Here is a 17,510-nt window from a genome sequence, read left to right on the forward strand (position 1 = left end):
AACTAGTCTTCCACAGGTGAATGGCAGGAGAGGTGAGTGAATTAACCTAGTCTTCCACAGGTGAATGGCAGGAGAGGTGAGTGAATTTTCCCAACTCACAGAAGCCACAATGTGTGCCCCCTGCCAAGATGGAAACCAACTAGCACCTGACTGCATTCAGCTGCATGTTGATCTACCTTCTGAGAGCCCAGCATTCAATTTAGTCATTTAGCCGACACTGTTATCCACCCTGGCGGCAGCAGCCCGCACTTTAAAGAGAGCCCTAAGCACAACTCTGAACACTGGGAGCTTGATATCTGTGTGTGAGTGAACACTGCTGCTGTGCAGGCTGGGACTAGGCTTTTTAATAAGGTTATATTCATTCTCTCAGAAATGACGGGTTTACTACAGGCACCATATTTACAGCACTGTAAAACATGCTTTGTTTATGCTGCTGCCTACAAAGCATTCTCACAAGGTTTAATCCAACACTCTGTCATAAACATGTGCATTTATAAAACCCAGGTTCTCATCAAACACGCAGTGTAGCTACCACTGCTGTACTCCAATGTGTTGGACCTTTTTTAAAAAAAATCTTAATTCGGTGACTGCCTATCGACACAGAAAACACCTCTCTAACACGGCTTAATGATTCATTAGTTTGCAATGACTGCAGAGTAGCTGGCATGCCTTGAGCTCAACAGCGGCAGGATCACATTTAAAGGGGTATACACTGTAGGTCTTGAGCAGGTGGCTGCTTTTTAAATAGCCTTTTTAACAGAGTCATCCAAACAGCAGAGAACAAGCACACAGTTGCATGTTTCATTAAGATGGCTTCATTCAGTTCTGGTCTTGTGGAAAGACTACCACAGAAAGAATCGCATTCCATCTACAAATCGTACCCGAGACAACCACTTCACATGTAAAAATGTGTAAATCAGGATAACTCTAACTCTAGCTCTAACCTTTAAATATGTTTGTTAATATTTGCAGTCATTCTTAGTGCCTCATCGCAATCACTCATACACTTTTTGATAAGTCTGTGTTAAGTCTTGAAATCTGGTTGCTAAATCAACATCTCTGAGCTCTAGCGGAATACCTTACTAGGTTCATGTAAAACATCAAAACATGCTAGTTTGTTTTTCACTTACAAATGGATTTTCTTTCCTCTTGTGATGAACCCTAATTGGCATTGTTCATCAAAGGGAAGTTCATTGGTATGTGGTGGCTGAGGCGATGCAACAAGCACACTGACGCAGGGTTTGAAGGAAATCCCCTTCTTAGTTACCTTTATTGTAGCTTAAGAGTTACATAACTTGGTTCCCCTCCCGTGGCATACAGGAGTTTGGGCATCCCGCAGCTACAGCACTAAATGAAACCAGGAGCGGAGCAGTGACATGTACGCCCTCCCTCTACACTGAACTCTCCTTCTCTCCTCTACTCTCGCGTGCTCTCCAGCACTCAGAATGAGGCACTGATATCATTAAAGGTTACAGTACTCAAGACAGACAAATAATCATGAACTTTTTTAATATTATGACTGGGCTCCCTTATATAGTTCCAAGAATCTTTTTTCCCCCCATATTAATTCAGGAGATGCAAATATTTTAAATACAGTGCTGTATATAAACTGTTGCATCCTGGTACCTCACAGTTCAACCACTGGAGGGAGTTGAATCTGTTCTATGTTGACCAATGGGTTTGTGCTTCTGCGGTCTGGAGGTGGGGAATGGAGTCCTGCTGTAAAGACGTGTGTCACTGAGATAAGGCCTAAGTTATAGTTCTGCTTGATTACCATCTTTATTGGTGAGTTACAACAATATCCTTAAAGTATAGCATAGAAGAACATCTTCAGCAGAAGAAAAGGGGAAGGAGTGCTAATACTGCTGATTTGCATGCAAGACAAGAAGGTTGTTTTTAGACCTGTGGTGCACACTCCTCAAGCTGCTGTGTCTAACTCTGCTTTGTACGATACCAACACAATGCTTCTAACACAGTGACACTGTCACAAAGACGGCCAGAGTGGGTGGCGTCAGACCAGAAGCAGGAAGGAATACAGAGACAGTGGTTGTGATGAGCTGAGTGCAATGGCTGCACTCAGCGTTTATTAACAAATAAAAAGGTTTTAAACAGTACACAAAACAGGACACGGCACTTGCGCCAAAATAAACAGACATACAAAACGACTAAACACGAAACAGACGGTGCAGGACAGACGAACAAACACGGTGAGCAGATTTAACTATTACTATTATTATTACTTTACTTCACCTCCGTCTCCAAACCCGTTCTCCACTCACCGAACACCTAACCCTTAGTGCAAGAAACGTGCATCTATATATACTGTTGTGCTGGGATTCAATTACTAATTAATTATTCACTTGAATCCCAGCACGTGAATTAATTCTGTGCAACCCCGTGCTCGCATATTATATTTTAAATGCACGTGCGTGATGTGCAATCCCGTGCCTAAATACAAATATACAATTTAAACACACGTGAAACACAGACCTGTTTATATCCCGTGTACCAATCTATACACCAACATTTAACATACGCACGCATACATACACAAAACACACAAATGCACACAGGGGCGGGGCACTTTGCCACAGACACACATCCCAGTCGTTCTTTAGAAAAGCCAATATAGAAATCATTGAATTCATATAGAAATAACAAAAGCACATATGAAAACCCTCCTCATCCAGACCTATTAAAGCATTATTGTCAATTTGAAACATAGCCAAGATAGCAATGCGCTCCAGGGGAACAGGGGACAGGAATACTCTGTTTAATCAGTCTAAAGCTGCACAGCTACATAGCAAAATGAAGCATCATCAAAATGATTAGAGAAACACCTCTTCACTGAGATTTAACAACTCATTGGAAACCCTTTTCATGTGTGATAACTCATGTATTATTAGCATTCGGGCGAGTGCTCACACGTCTGCATTGCTAGGGTTTGTTGGTGTATTCACATAGCTTTCATGAGAAATTGGGAAGTTAAATGATTAATAAAGTTTAAATGTGTGTGAAGGGGTGCTCCACCCCTTTTTATATATATATATATATATATATATATATATATATATATATATATATATATATATATATATATATATATACATGCACTGTATTATTATTATTATTATTATTATTATTATGGTTGTTATAATTTTATTGTTATGATTTGTGTATGTGTTTTATTTATATAGACAAAGACATCTATTATTGTAATTGCTGGGTTGTGTTTTGTGTTTATAAATGTTTGTCGGGAGGGAGGGGGTTATATTCATTCCTCCCTGACAAAATACGTGGGAATGTGGCTAGACCTTAATGAGGTAATGCTTTAATTAATGGTTAATTAGGACTCCAGCCACATACAAGAGGTGTTGGAGGAGAGAGAAAGAAAGCAGAGATGATTGCTAGCGGTGTCAGTGTTGCTGAAGGTATCGTTTGTCCAGTTTATTTGTATCTTGGTTTTGTTTGGCCCTCGTGTCTTTTCATTTTGTGTTTAAGAATCGGTTTGGTTTGTTTTACTTTGATTCTTCTTTAATAAATACGCTGCTACGGCAGTTTGAGCCCCACATTTGCCTGTGTGTCCGTACTGCTTCCTGGCCCGTGACGTCACCACCACAGCCATCATTGTCATGATGTTTAATAAAGTTCCTGTGGCATAGTTCATCAAATGGTGATTAAAGTTACTAGCCACTGTGATTTTTAAAACGTATTTGTTTTGTTAAATCTGTGTAAAAGGGCTTTCACTTGAGTTCGGGATCTGCTCTTCATTTCAAGTTGCCTGCCATAGACATAAACACAATCTCAAAACAGATCAGCCAGCCTTTATAGGAGTCAGGGCTCTGCAATAAACAGCAGATTTGGATCCAAGACTCCCGTTGTAATTCTGTCAATGCACAGCTGAGCACTGGAGGGCGCTGCAGCTTACTAATATAAAGACACTGGCTGGTCTAGCCTACCTTACATGTGTCTATGACAGGATTAGAGCACTGAAGAGCAGCTCCTGAGTTCAGGTAAAAACACCCTAACACAGACTTCTCAAACAAACACCATCAGTCATTCCAATAAGAAACACTCATTGAAAACAGCATACAAAGATAAGGGCAGTACAACAATATGCTATCATGGCCTTAATTGCCCCTCGTTATTGAGGAATGCTTTATATTTAGTCAGTAGCTATGTGTCAATGACTCAATCACGCTTTAGATCAGTTTATTTAGAGTCGATGTATAGACATCTCGAGGTCTAGTTATGAATTGCAGTTAGGTCAGTCTGTGCCAGTGCTCCATGTTAAAGCCAACACAAGGCTTTAGAAATCTCACAACCTCCAGAGTCTGAACCTCTGACTGTAGAAGATACAAGCAGAACTGCCCTGAAGCCCCTCTGTGTGTGAGTCAACGGTGAAGTCATGCTGGTGAATCATTGCGCTCTCTCACAGACGTATGGTTCTGCTCCCAGACACTATCTCTTCATGCCTTGCAGCTGAGCCTCCAAAAAGACACTTTTCAGCTGTGACTGCAGGAAACTGAATTTAGAACAGCACTTATTAAACTAACAACTCAGCACAACCTTGTGCAGGCCTGTGGAACTTCAAAAGGAATAAAACGAGTGAGGCATGAACATCACTCCTGCAATCTATAACTCTGGAAGCCTTTCTGGAGAACTGTGTACTAGATGTTACAGACAAGGTTAACAGATAGTGGAGACTCTATAAGATAAAGTCTACCAATCTACACAGATTTTAAAGAATAAGTCGCTTCAAATGTCATTGTCTTGTTTTCTTTATGTTGTTTGCAATCCTGTTTTGTATAGTACTCTAGCTCTGTTCTGTACAATGATTCAGACTGCCTGTCCAATGCATGGCTCATTGAGCTCCACAATATGGCTCTGTAGCAGGGCTGGAGCCATGGAGGGGGCTTCTGTGATTATTATTGTAAATACCACTGGTGATTGTAGAAATAAATAATAGTGTGATTGGTTTTAATGGGGAACCTGACGCTCTGTGTGTAGCAGCCTGCCTGCTGTGCTTAGTTACAGGAATGAGCAGCATGTGTGTGATTACCAGCTGTGAGCTCCTAATCAGCAGGTGTGCGCGGTGCAGCAGAGCACCAGGACTAAAAGGGTCCGATTACACAGACCAAGGCTGCTGTAAAGCCATAGGGGTCAGAGCGCTGCTGCTGCCTGAAGCATTGGTCCGTCTGTGCTGCTGAACGACTGGGTTCAGGAAACGAAGCGACCCGCTCTAACGGAGATCGAGCATATATCTGAGGTTGGGTGAACTGCCCGAAGGAGTTAGTTTCAGGATAGTAGATCCCACCCAGTCTAGCAGACAGGTGTGGAAGCGGTGCCTCCATTTTGTTAGCAGAGTGGCGCACCCAGTTTTTCATGGCAGCTTTATTTTGATAGTTTTTGTACAGTGTTTGTTTTGGTTTTTGTACGCCGGGCCGTATGTCCCACGTGAGCTGCCATTGCTGATAGAGTCACATGGGGTTCCTCTGTGTGTGTGTAAATAAACCTGTGCACCTGCAGGGTGTGTCAATCCCAGCCTTCTGACTCCATCTCCTGTCAATCAGGTAGCGAACACACATGCACGTCATCCACACATGTACTCCTTATATCACGGGTAGCAAGACCCCTGTTACAGGATCTCTTCATTTAGAGGTAAAGAATCCCACTGAAGGCTGAAATTCGTTCAGTTGGAAGCGAGTTTCAATATTCTAATCCTGTCAGCTTCTAGAGGGCTGTGTGCTAATGATGGCTCTACCTGTGTGATAATGATGGCTCTACACTGAACCTGATTGGCTGAGACCATCGCTGCACATTATAATTAAGTGGGAATTCATTGTAAAATTGTAACTCAACAAGAGTGACACTTAGCTATCATGCAACATGTCGCTTTGCTAATCCCACAACACCTCTTCTGGAATAATCCCAGTGAAACACTGGACTGATTCCAGTTCAACCCTGAACACTGTGCCACTTTCTTGTGGATTGTTTTTGTTCAAGTTCCTCTTGCTCCTGCTCCAGAAATCTCTTTGGACCCAGGTTGTGAACAGTGGCAGCCTGTCAACATCCCAAATACAAAAGCTTTTTAATAAAGTGCTTATTTCTACAACAGCTGGCATCAATGTACACTATACCTCTGCTAGTGTACAATTACCTGCTGTATGTTACACAGCAAACAGGTGCACAAATCCCAACCCCAAACCATACCGAATGCGGGTGACCTAAGGATTGGACAGAAGATGAAACTTCAGCTTCGGTGTTTGTCAAACACCTAAATGTCAAGCAATCTGTCAAACTATAATTTCCAGCATGTTTCTGAATATTAAACTGTAACAACACACTACATTCAAATTTGTAATTAAAGGTTCAGTGTATGCAAATGTTTACATTTTATGTAGCTTCAAAAACAGTACATTGATCCTCTATGAAATAGGAATGCGAGTCGATGTGTTTACTGCACAAATTTACTAGGAACGAGTAATACTATAGCTAGGAGTTCAATGCTGTCTTGAACAGACTGAACAATATACATTGAATTGAAAGGTCTTGTCTGTCTAGATAATTTCAACTGTGCTTGTATTCTTTATTATTAGGCTACCCATTTGAATGCATCTTAACTTATCTCTACAGCTCTATTTCTTACTTAGAGAGTTGACCTTGAAAATATTATATTTTCATCCATTCTGACACATTTGCTTTTCATTGCCAAGGACATGAATATAGTGTTGTTTATAAAGGAAGAATAATAACTATTATTCCCTCCAATAGTGCATTTAGAAATACTGAAAGAAACCTAAGCTTTTGGTATTTGTAAAGTCGATTGAAGTTTGAAATTCAAGTTTGGTTCCTGGTCCACCAGAGGGCAGTATCTGTGTATAGAGGGCACTGTGGTTGCATATGCTATTATTGTTTAAATGTGCATATCCTACCACAGCATCTGCACCTGTAGTGGAACAAAACTTTAGAGCTTATTAACCTGTCAAATAGAAACATCATTCAATATTCTCTTCAGAAGCTACCAGCGAGGCTCATGAAAGGAGGCTGTGTGGTCCAATGGTTAAAGAAACGGGCTTGTAACCAGAAGGTCCCCAGTTCAAATATCCCACCTCAACCACTGACTCATTGTGTGACCCTGAGCAAGTCACTTAACCTCCTTGTGCTCCGTCTTTCGGGTGAGATGTAGTTGTAAGTGACTCTGCAGCTGATGCATAGTTCACACACCCTAGTCTCTGTAAGTCGCCTTGGGTAAAGGCGTCTGCTAAATAAACAAATAATAATAATAATCAGTGGCTGGGCTGCCTTTTAAGTTTTTCCTATACAACCTTGTAGTAAAGAAAGATGGGCCACATATTTTATGGATTACATTAAACCGTATGAATCGCAATCTGACATTTTGAGAAGGTAGCCTAATATTATTTCATGTGGAAGAGCAGTATGAATCAGTCGGCTTTTAATAGCAAGTCATTAACTGAAGCACCTCATGTTTTACAAGGAGGAATCGTTGTGTCTGGGCACATAAAACACTTTTTAGAGGATCACGCTGCGGCAAATGAATGATATCTCCTGGAGACACCCCAGAAATATTACTGCCAATGAACTCAGAAGCATGACCTCTACCTGCACTGGAAGCCAAGAGCAGATCTTTGAGGGTTTGTTGTTTTTTTTTTGTTCTCCATGTAGACTGGGTCAGTGGGAGTAGAGAGCTCACCGCTTACAACCTTTCCATTGTAATGCCAGATGCGCTTTTATTCAAACAGCCAAGAGCAGGTCCCGAAGGTAAATGAAAATGAAACCTGGGAGGCTCTAAATCCAGTATCAACAAAACACAAAGACATCAATATTGCTGCCACAAATAAACTTGATCTGATTTGTTCAGTGATGACTTTATCATGAATTCCTGTTAAAATAGGCACCAAAATATCAAACCCTGCACTTTGTTGGAAATTATATATATATATATATATATATATATATATATATATATATATATATATATATATATAAAGAACCATCCAAAACATAGATCTTAATCACAAATATTCATGTTTTAAAGGTAGAAGCATCAAGCAGACAAACATTTTGACTAGTGCAGTCTTCATTGTACTTGTGCAGAAACGTTTGTCTGCTTGATAGAGAGTTTTGCAGCTATGGATACAGTATTAATGTGTACTAGTATTATTGTTATTTCAAATATTAGGATGTCTATTAATATTGTTATTTTTCATTAGTAATATTATGCCAGTGTACACATAAGCAGTGTGGAGTAGTGGTTAGGGCTCTGGACTCTTGGCCGGAGGGTTGTGGGTTCAATCCCCAGTGGGGGACACTGCTGCTGTACCCTTGAGGAAGGTACTTTACCTAGATTGCTCCAGTAAAAACCCAACTGTATAAATGGGTAATTGTATGTAAAAAAATAATGTGATATCTGTATAATGTGATATCTTGTAACAATTGTAAGTCGCCCTGGATAAGGGCGTCTGCTAAGAAATAAATAATGATAATAATAATAATAATAATAATAATAATAATAATAATAATAATAATAGACTACCAGGTGAAGTAGTAGGCGCTAAAACACTGGAAGCATTTAAAAAAAGGCTAGATGATGTGCTTTTAACTTAGTTCCCCCCAGTAGGGGAGAATGGTGTGCTAACAGGGGACAAGCCTTATATATCCTTAAAGGACAGCGTCTTCAATCGTAAGTCAACTGCTCATAATAATCACCCATCCACAGAAGAGAAATAAAAGACCTCTGTCATGAAAAGAATTCCAAGTTCAGTACAATTATTTGACATGAAGCTGCTCTGCTTTGCCCAGGGAGAGTTCACCCATGTGATGAGTGAGGTCATGCGAGCGCTCACCTAAATGTCATCTGGAAGGTCTGGCCCTGGTTCACTTGCTGGGTCTTGTTGTTGTAGCCGTGCAGCATCTCTCCGAAGAGGGTGTCGTTGAGCCTGCCGTCCTGCCTCTGACACCTGGGGCCCTCGCAGGCATCTGAGAGCAAGACACACGACCTGCCATCTGCTGCCAGCCTGTACTCCTCCACACACCTGGCAATGCACAAGCACAGCTGTGTGACACTCTACCCGCTCCTCGGGGTCAGCACAGGATGACACAATGCTGCCAGCCTGTACTCCTCCACACACCTGGCAATGCACAAGCACAGCTGTGTGACACTCTACCCGCTCCTCGGGGTCAGCACAGGATGACACAATGCTGCCAGCCTGTACTCCTCCACACACCTGGCAATGCACAAGCACAGCTGTGTGACACTCTACCTGCTCCTCAGGGTCAGCACAGGAAGTGTGCCACAAACGTTCCCTTAGTGGGTTCAGTCCCCATGCCCATCTGGGAGACTCTGCAAAAGTGCCTCTATGCCAATTCTAAATCACATGCAGTTCATGTATTGTGATTCCAATACATTGTCTCCTATGTACAGATGTCATCCTGTACAGAGAACATACAGCACAATTAGAAGACAACTAGATATGTTTTGTTTTGTTTTGTTCCTGGCTACAAATGTTGTGATTTATATTTAAAGTAGAAAGAGATATCATTCTGTGCAGCTTCTTTTCACAGTCCTCTCGTCTGAACTACACAAGTTGCGCAGATAAATCTTGAAAACAAGTCAGTGCTATTTAAAACACAAACTCAATTGTGGTGCACTTCGACTGTATTACAGATTGCACACGCAGTCTTTTCAAATGAAAAACTCCAAAGGACTTCCAATACAGAAAAGAGCCTTCAACAGGACACCCGGCACTATGCCATATTCAACACCAAAATTAGCTTTATCCAGTTAATCAAATAGCACAAACCTAAGAAAATTTTTTTAGTTTAAGGCCAAAAAAGTAAAATCTAGCAATACAGTTTCAAATGGTAATTACACAGTCATTTTATCCACCCAAGGGTGTGATTAAAAGACTTGCTCAAATGCACTTACCCACAGAACATGAGAACATTGCTGGAGGTAAGGTCCTCGGGCAAGGGCACCAGTTGCTGAAGGCACAGCTGTTCACACCCCCCATTAAAACCATCCGAGCAGTCTGTGCCTTTGGCGTAGTCATAGCAACCAGTCCCATCCTTCATTGGCCTCAGACCTGCCGGACACTAAAGAAAACAATTTGAGATTAAAACGAGCACGAACCTGACATTTACTACAAAGACTTTCTTATTAATATTCATTCCTACGCACTACTTGTATATAGAAGTCAGTAGAAAGTCCACGCTGTCTCTTTAGTATAACAAAAATATACATATCCATTTCATGAGATTATGAGATTTTAAATATTTATCTTCCAAAATGATTGGTCTACAATAATGTTGCTTTAATTTTGAAGGAGAGCTTATCCTTCATATCCTGATTTGTGCCATAATTGAAATGATTCAATTCTTCTGAGGCTCTGTCACAGGGACTGTCATTACTGTTATCATGTTTTAATGATATTTCCATGTAGAAAAATACTCCCTCCACACAAGCCAGAGCTTATGATTGTTAACAACACAATGTGATGACAAAACGATGCCTTAATGCTTCAGGAACGTTGTTCACTTGTGAAGCATTAAATGGCATCCAAAGGGTTTTTTCTGCCGACTTGACATTCAAAGAAAACGTTCTGATCTTTTCTACCCTCAGTCTCTTTACTGTCAGCCTTCTCCTACTCCTCGTAACACTTCCTGCGGTGAGTACAGTGCGGTAGAGAGGGGGCTGTGTGCACTGGACATTCATTAGTGTTGCCATAGTCCTGAGGAACTGGTTTGTACAGCTAAACAACTATTTATCAATACTGCATCTTCAGTGCTCCTTTTCATTTGACATTTTACCCATTTGTTAACACGTTCCTTTCTAGTATACTCTGTTCTATACAGGTAATGCATATTCTACTGTTTAACTAGACTAATTAGTTGCATTAACTCATAAATTCCCAACCCATATACAGTATATTTGGACTTGTATCAGCACTTCAGGTTTTCTTATGACATCATCTGTTGTTGGTCAGGTTAACTCTTTTGTCCCCTTCAGGGATGGGCAGTGGAAACAAATGGGCAAACTTGGTCCTGAAGCAATTCACAGCACAATCCACAAAGCAATATTCAACAATAATTAAAAGAGGTGAGCATATTGTATAGAAGTCCTTGAAGGGTGTTTTGGACAGGTCTGGAGAGTATGAATGGTGGTCACTGGAAATGACGGCAGGGTATGGTATCATTGTATTCCTACTCGTTCAGCTCTCTACAGTTTGTTTATGGTTCAGGGTCAGTTCCCTATTAAACTGTTCCCTTTGTGTCACTGGTGATTAGGTAAGGTTTTATTGTATTAGTTATCATGGAGCAGGCCTGGTATGAATAACAGTTATTTATAGCTGCGTGGTACAGTGCCCTCTGCAACCCCTGATGATGGTCCTAAAATCATCACAGTGCCTCTAACTCCCCGTAATGCAAAGTGTCTTTAAATGTGCATGTGTGTATCCCTGTGTGTGTATCCCTATGTGTGTGTATCCCTGTGTGTGTATCCCTATGTGTGTATCCCTGTGTGTATCCCTGTGTGTGTATCCCTGTGTGTGTATCCCTGTGTGCGTGTATCTATGTGTGTGTATCCCTATGTGTGTATCCCTGTGTGTATCTATGTGTGTGTATCCCTGTGTGTGTATCCCTGTGTGTGTATCCCTATGTGTGTATCCCTGTGTGTATCTATGTGTGTGTATCCCTATGTGTGTATCCCTGTGTGTGTATCCCTGTGTGTGTATCCCTATGTGTGTATCCGTGTTTCACTGTGTGTATCCCTGTGTGTGTATCCCTGTGTGTTTCACTGTGTGTATCCCTGTGTGTGTGTGTATCCCTGTGTGTATCTATGTGTGTATCCCTGTGTGTGTGTTTCTGCTCATATCTACAACCTGAAGCTCATGAATCAAGCCTATCAACAGTATCTTGCATGTAAGTTTTGAAATTTCCTATCAAAACTTGCTTTATGCTTCATTTTGTGATGCTTTGATGCGCGTGTTGTTTTGTTTATGTTTTTTTTTTTTTTTTTTTGCCCAGAGCATCTCAGACACTGGGAGCTCCATGATCCAGTGTGCAAGCAGACAGGCCACATTCATCAAATTCATGTACTATCCAAAACACGTCTGTGCAGTGCAATGCAGGAGAGAGATGTGGTAATAAAGGTGCCAAAGTGAAATCCGAAGCCTTGGAATAGGAGTAGGCTTTGATGAAGCTCTTAAGCTTTTCAAAAGTATCATAATGCTTTCATAGTCTGAAGATATCAATGTTATAAATCAAAGCAGTCTGTGAAGCAGAGACAGTTATACATACGGAAGGTTAAGCTTTGAGAAGGCATTCAGTGTTGAGAAGCGGAAACAACAAACAGCTCTTCCCTGAATGAAGAGGAATCTAAAATATGTACCTTTTTAATTTACGTTATTAAATAGTTACCTTTCTTATAGCAAGAATTTGAGTGAATCTTAGTTTGTCAAATAGCATTATATGCTGCGGCCTACTGTAAACTTTATGAGTTGCTGTGGCAGGGTGGAAGCTCTGCCGGTATAAGGGAGGGGGGGGGGGGGGGTGTGTGTGCGTGCCTGTGTGCATGCGTGTGTGCGTGTGTGTGGGCGTGCCTGCCTGCGTGGGTGCGTGCGTGCATGTGTGTGTGCGTGTGTGCCTGCCTGCCTGCGTGCGTGCGTCCGTGCCTGCGTGCGTGTGGGCGTGCCTGCATGTGTGTGTGCGTGTGTGCCTGCCTGCCTGCGTCCGTGCCTGCGTGCGTGTGTGTGTGTGTGTGGAGAAACATGTGAGAATGTAGCCACAGGTGTATAAAACGGGGAATCACGGGTGGTTTTAGGAGTCGATGTTGGAGAAGGTGAGAGGAGAGTTCGAGCTGGTGGGGGTTGTAGTGTTTAGGGGAGTACAGGGCCGTGTTTGATGGGAATGGTTTAAAACCACACAGTGTATTTAAAGGGTTTGCATTGTATTGTTTTGTTTAACTGTTTGTTTTAGTCACAGTGCCTCTGTTGTTTTCTTCCTGTGTTTTGTTTGTTGTTTTATTATTTATATTAAAAGTGTGCATTAGCACTTAAACTTGCAGCTTCTGTCTCTGGGCTTCGTTCCTGACAGTTACCAGCCTTGGCTGTGACGCTATCCTGTTATTCCCTTTCATACAATGCTCATCCAGTCTTTCTGTATTTCAATCTGTTTTCAGCATGAGAATTGAAGCACTTAGTAAAGCTGTGTTTCCATCCATCACCCAGACAGTGCTGGAAACCATTTAAACCAGTCCCGCTTTTCACAATGTATCACAGTGTCCCTTATAAGAGTACTATAGCAAAAGCAAAGTACAGTGTAATAAAGCACAGGGAGAGCATGGTAAAGCATAGACAAGCAAGCGCTGTCTAGCACAGAGCAATCCATGGTGAAGTACTGTGCACATTTACTGTGGTAAAATTAAAAGAGCTATTTGAGGCCTAGTATGTATACTTCTGATTATTTAATGCGTTGATATACAGCGTAAATCTTATAAGAAATGTCAAGTAGAGCAGACAGGCGTGTCAGCGAGTGCCTTCAACAGCGCGCCCGAAGCAACACAAGTGCCAATTTCTTCTGTGGTGAGCAGACCATGCGATGCCATAGTAATTCATCCACAACTTCAAACAGCCAGCCGTTCATCTTTATGTAAAACTTTTAATAAAATAAGCCAAGTAGACAAATGTTTTATCTTGTGCATTCATCAGTGTGAGTATTCAAACATTACTTTGAACTGTTTTAGATGCATTGCGCACAGCTGCCATGCCTTGTCTTTTTTAGTAAGATAAAGCCCCTGGAAAATGTAACTTTACACCACAGTAATTGGTGCAGGCTAGTAGAAATGTGCCTTCCAGAAAATGCTGTGACAACTTTTACTGTAAGATTTACTGTCCCATAGAAATGATCAATAAACTATAGCAAAACTATTCATTACACATTAGCAGTGCATTAGGTATGTATCAATTCGACAGGTAATTTGACAGATGGCTGATGCAGTGAGGCAGGGAGGCAGTTCAGACACTTTTCCTGGTAATCAGCAGTTTTTAAACATGCTTTAACATGACTAGCAGATAGAACAAAATGAAACAGATTCTACAAATGCATTACAGGGCAGAGAGTAATAAACCATTGCATTTATATGCCACACAGATAGAAGTGTATTCAGCTGATCCAAAGGCTATTCCTTATTTACAGACAGCATTCAAATACACTGTTACATTTTTTAAAATATATATGTAATAACACTGGTACACATGACAGGGCTTCTTTTAAAAAAGAACATAGTTTGGTTCTTTGCTTGTGTTGTACACTTCAATTTCAAATACAGCGTTATAAATAATAACCCTAAATAAAGAATGTGTTGCTTCCTGGAACACTGTTGTTAGAAGCTGCTTCAGTTGTCCAGCTCAACATGAATTTGACCTTCAGCAAAGGTACAAAGGTGCAGCAGTTCATCTACAGCAGTGTATCTGAAATATTTGCATATCCTTAATTAGTGTTAAACATATTTCAAAAGATTCTCAGCACCATAAAGTAGTGGTTAGGGCTCTGGACTCTAGACCGGAGGGTCGTGGGTTCAATCTCAGGTGGGGGGACACTGCTGCTGTACCCTTGAGCAAGGTACTTTACCTAGATTGCTCCAGTAAAAACCCAACTGTATAAATGGGTAATTGTATGTAAAATTAATGTGATATCTTGTAACAATTGTAAGTCGCCCTGGATAAGGGAGTCTGCTAAGAAATAAATAATAATAATAATAATAATAATAATAATAATAATAATAATAATAATAATAATAATAATAATAATAATAATAATGCTATCAAAGCAAACCAGAGGTAGGAAAACAGATTTCAGTACTCTCCATTAATTATCGTAATAGCATTTAGATCTGCAGTTTTAATCAAATCAATCCAATAATGGTATGCTACCTATCCTTTTACTGCAGAGTCTGTCAAATTAAAAAGCTATTCGAATGCTTGTAAAGTACATGCATCTGCAATATGTACCTCCACAGAACTGATTATATATATATATATATATATATATATATATATCTTTGTATTTACTTCTGTACAAGTTAATGCCATTTTGCCCAGAGCCTTTGATTAAGAAAACAAACTGGGGATGCAGACTGGACTCATCGGGCTCAATAATATTAAAAAGAACTGCAGGATTTCTGCAGGGAAAAAAAATCATAAAAACATACTGCAGTACATGTCATACATTATGTCATACATATTAATAAATTTGCATCAGCTATCTTCACACTAAGCTGCCTATACAGATATGTGGCTGTCCTAAGAGTACTTGATTTATGGCTGGTTATAGCATACTTGACATTGTGATTTCAGCTGAACTTTGATTCCACATGGCTACACAGAGATACATGCATTAGATATGCGAGTCATTAAAATACATGTGGATTTAGTTTCTTTTCGACTTTCTGGGATTGTGATAATGTTCCTAATAATACAGAGAGTATGCATTCATAATCAGACAGCCCTTGTGTGATTTAAATAGAATCTGCTCATCCAGTGAAGGCACAGCCATGCGCAGTGTAGAGTGAGTCATACAATCATGGCTGATTTCAATGTTGGTTGGCTTGATTTGGTGAATGCTGCATTGGTCTTTGCTCTCCTGTGTCGGTCAGGTAGATAAATCCTAGACTGGACCCTTCCTTGCCTAGCTTGGTAACATCCATTGCTTAGGTTCACAGGTGTAAAGAAGCTATTGACTGGAGAGCTGGAACAGAAGAAGCACGCTGCTTTTCAGACCATGTGATCGTTGAGTGGTTTGCAGCGGTGAGGCAGCATTTGAATTGAGCATTTCATATGTATCCAATAAATGGACAAGTCGTCCCACAAATGCAATATTCAGACATGTGCTTACTCCATCCAATATCTTTGTAATGGTTATTTGGTGTATTTTAAGATGTCTTGAGAGATACCAAGATCTTCAGTAAGATCTGGTTGTTTTAAAATGGACCATTAATGTCCCAGTTGTTCTGCATACCTGTACAGTAGGGTCTAGTCAATGCTTTTTCTTTCATTTAATTGTATTCTTTTTTTTAATAATGTAACTGTATCTAAAAATAATGTGATATCTTGATGATTTGAAGACTAAAAAGACAAACGCATTCCCTTTGATTTGAAGATTAAAAAGACAAACGCATTCCCTTTGATTTGAAGATTAAAAAGACAAACGCATTCCCATTGATTTGAAGATTAAAAAGACAAACGCATTCACTTTGATTTGAAGATTAAAAAGACAAACGCATTCCCTTTGATTTGAAGATTAAAAAGACAAACGCATTCCCTTTGATTTGAAGATTAAAAAGACAAACGCATTCCCTTTGATTTGAAGATTAAAAAGACAAACGCATTCCCTTTGATTTGAAGATTAAAAAGACAAACGCATTCCCATTGATTTGAAGATTAAAAAGACAAACGCATTCCCATTGATTTGAAGATTAAAAAGACAAACGCATTCCCTTTGATTTGAAGAATAAAGACAAACGCATTCCCATTGATTTGAAGAATAAAAAGACAAACGCATTCCCTTTGATTTGAAGATTAAAAAGACAAACGCATTCCCTTTGATTTGAAGAATAAAGACAAATGCATTCCCTTTGATTTGAAGATTAAAAAGACAAACGCATTCCCATTGATTTGAAGATTAAAAAGACAAACGCATTCCCTTTGATTTGAAGATTAAAAAGACAAACGCATTCCCATTGATTTGAAGATTAAAAAGACAAACGCATTCCCTTTGATTTGAAGAATAAAGACAAACGCATTCCCATTGATTTGAAGATTAAAAAGACAAACGCATTCCCATTGATTTGAAGATTAAAAAGACAAACGCATTCCCATTGATTTGAAGATTAAAAAGACAAACGCATTCCCTTTGATTTGAAGATTAAAAAGACAAACGCATTCCCTTTGATTTGAAGATTAAAAAGACAAACGCATTCCCATTGATTTGAAGATTAAAAAGACAAACGCATTCCCATTGATTTGAAGATTAAAAAGACAAACGCATTCCCATTGATTTGAAGATTAAAAAGACAAACGCATTCCCATTGATTTGAAGATTAAAAAGACAAACGCATTCACTTTGATTTGAAGATTAAAAAGACAAACGCATTCCCATTGATTTGAAGATTAAAAAGACAAACGCATTCCCTTTGATTTGAAGATTAAAAAGACAAACGCATTCCCTTTGATTTGAAGAATAAAGACAAACGCATTCCCATTGATTTGAAGATTAAAAAGACAAACGCATTCCCTTTGATTTGAAGATTAAAAAGACAAACGCATTCCCTTTGATTTGAAGATTAAAAAGACAAACGCATTCCCTTTGATTTGAAGAATAAAGACAAACGCATTCCCTTTGTCACGAAATCCGCGTGTTCAGATTTCTTTACGTACTCTTTTTATTTGCTCAGCATACACTCTTATCTCAGGGGAGACGTTAGGAGGACAGAG

The 17,510-nt window shown here is 39.9% G+C and overlaps 1 protein-coding gene across 3 annotated transcripts in view; it reads right to left on the bottom strand.

Annotated features, from left to right (window-relative positions):
- The window catches only part of LOC117396811 (astrotactin-2-like), a 559,949-nt gene that overhangs the window by 212,252 nt on the left and 330,187 nt on the right, over window positions 1–17,510 (bottom strand). For all 3 annotated transcript variants that reach the window (XM_059005718.1, XM_059005716.1, XM_059005717.1), the window contains 2 exons: window positions 9,950–10,116; window positions 8,868–9,056 (listed from right to left, as the gene is read on the bottom strand). In XM_059005718.1, coding sequence (XP_058861701.1) covers window positions 8,868–9,056; window positions 9,950–10,116 — 356 coding nt within the window. The remainder of the gene's footprint in view (window positions 1–8,867; window positions 9,057–9,949; window positions 10,117–17,510) is intronic.

Source organism: Acipenser ruthenus, chromosome 31, assembly GCF_902713425.1.
Source record: "Acipenser ruthenus chromosome 31, fAciRut3.2 maternal haplotype, whole genome shotgun sequence".
NCBI lineage: Eukaryota > Metazoa > Chordata > Actinopteri > Acipenseriformes > Acipenseridae > Acipenser > Acipenser ruthenus.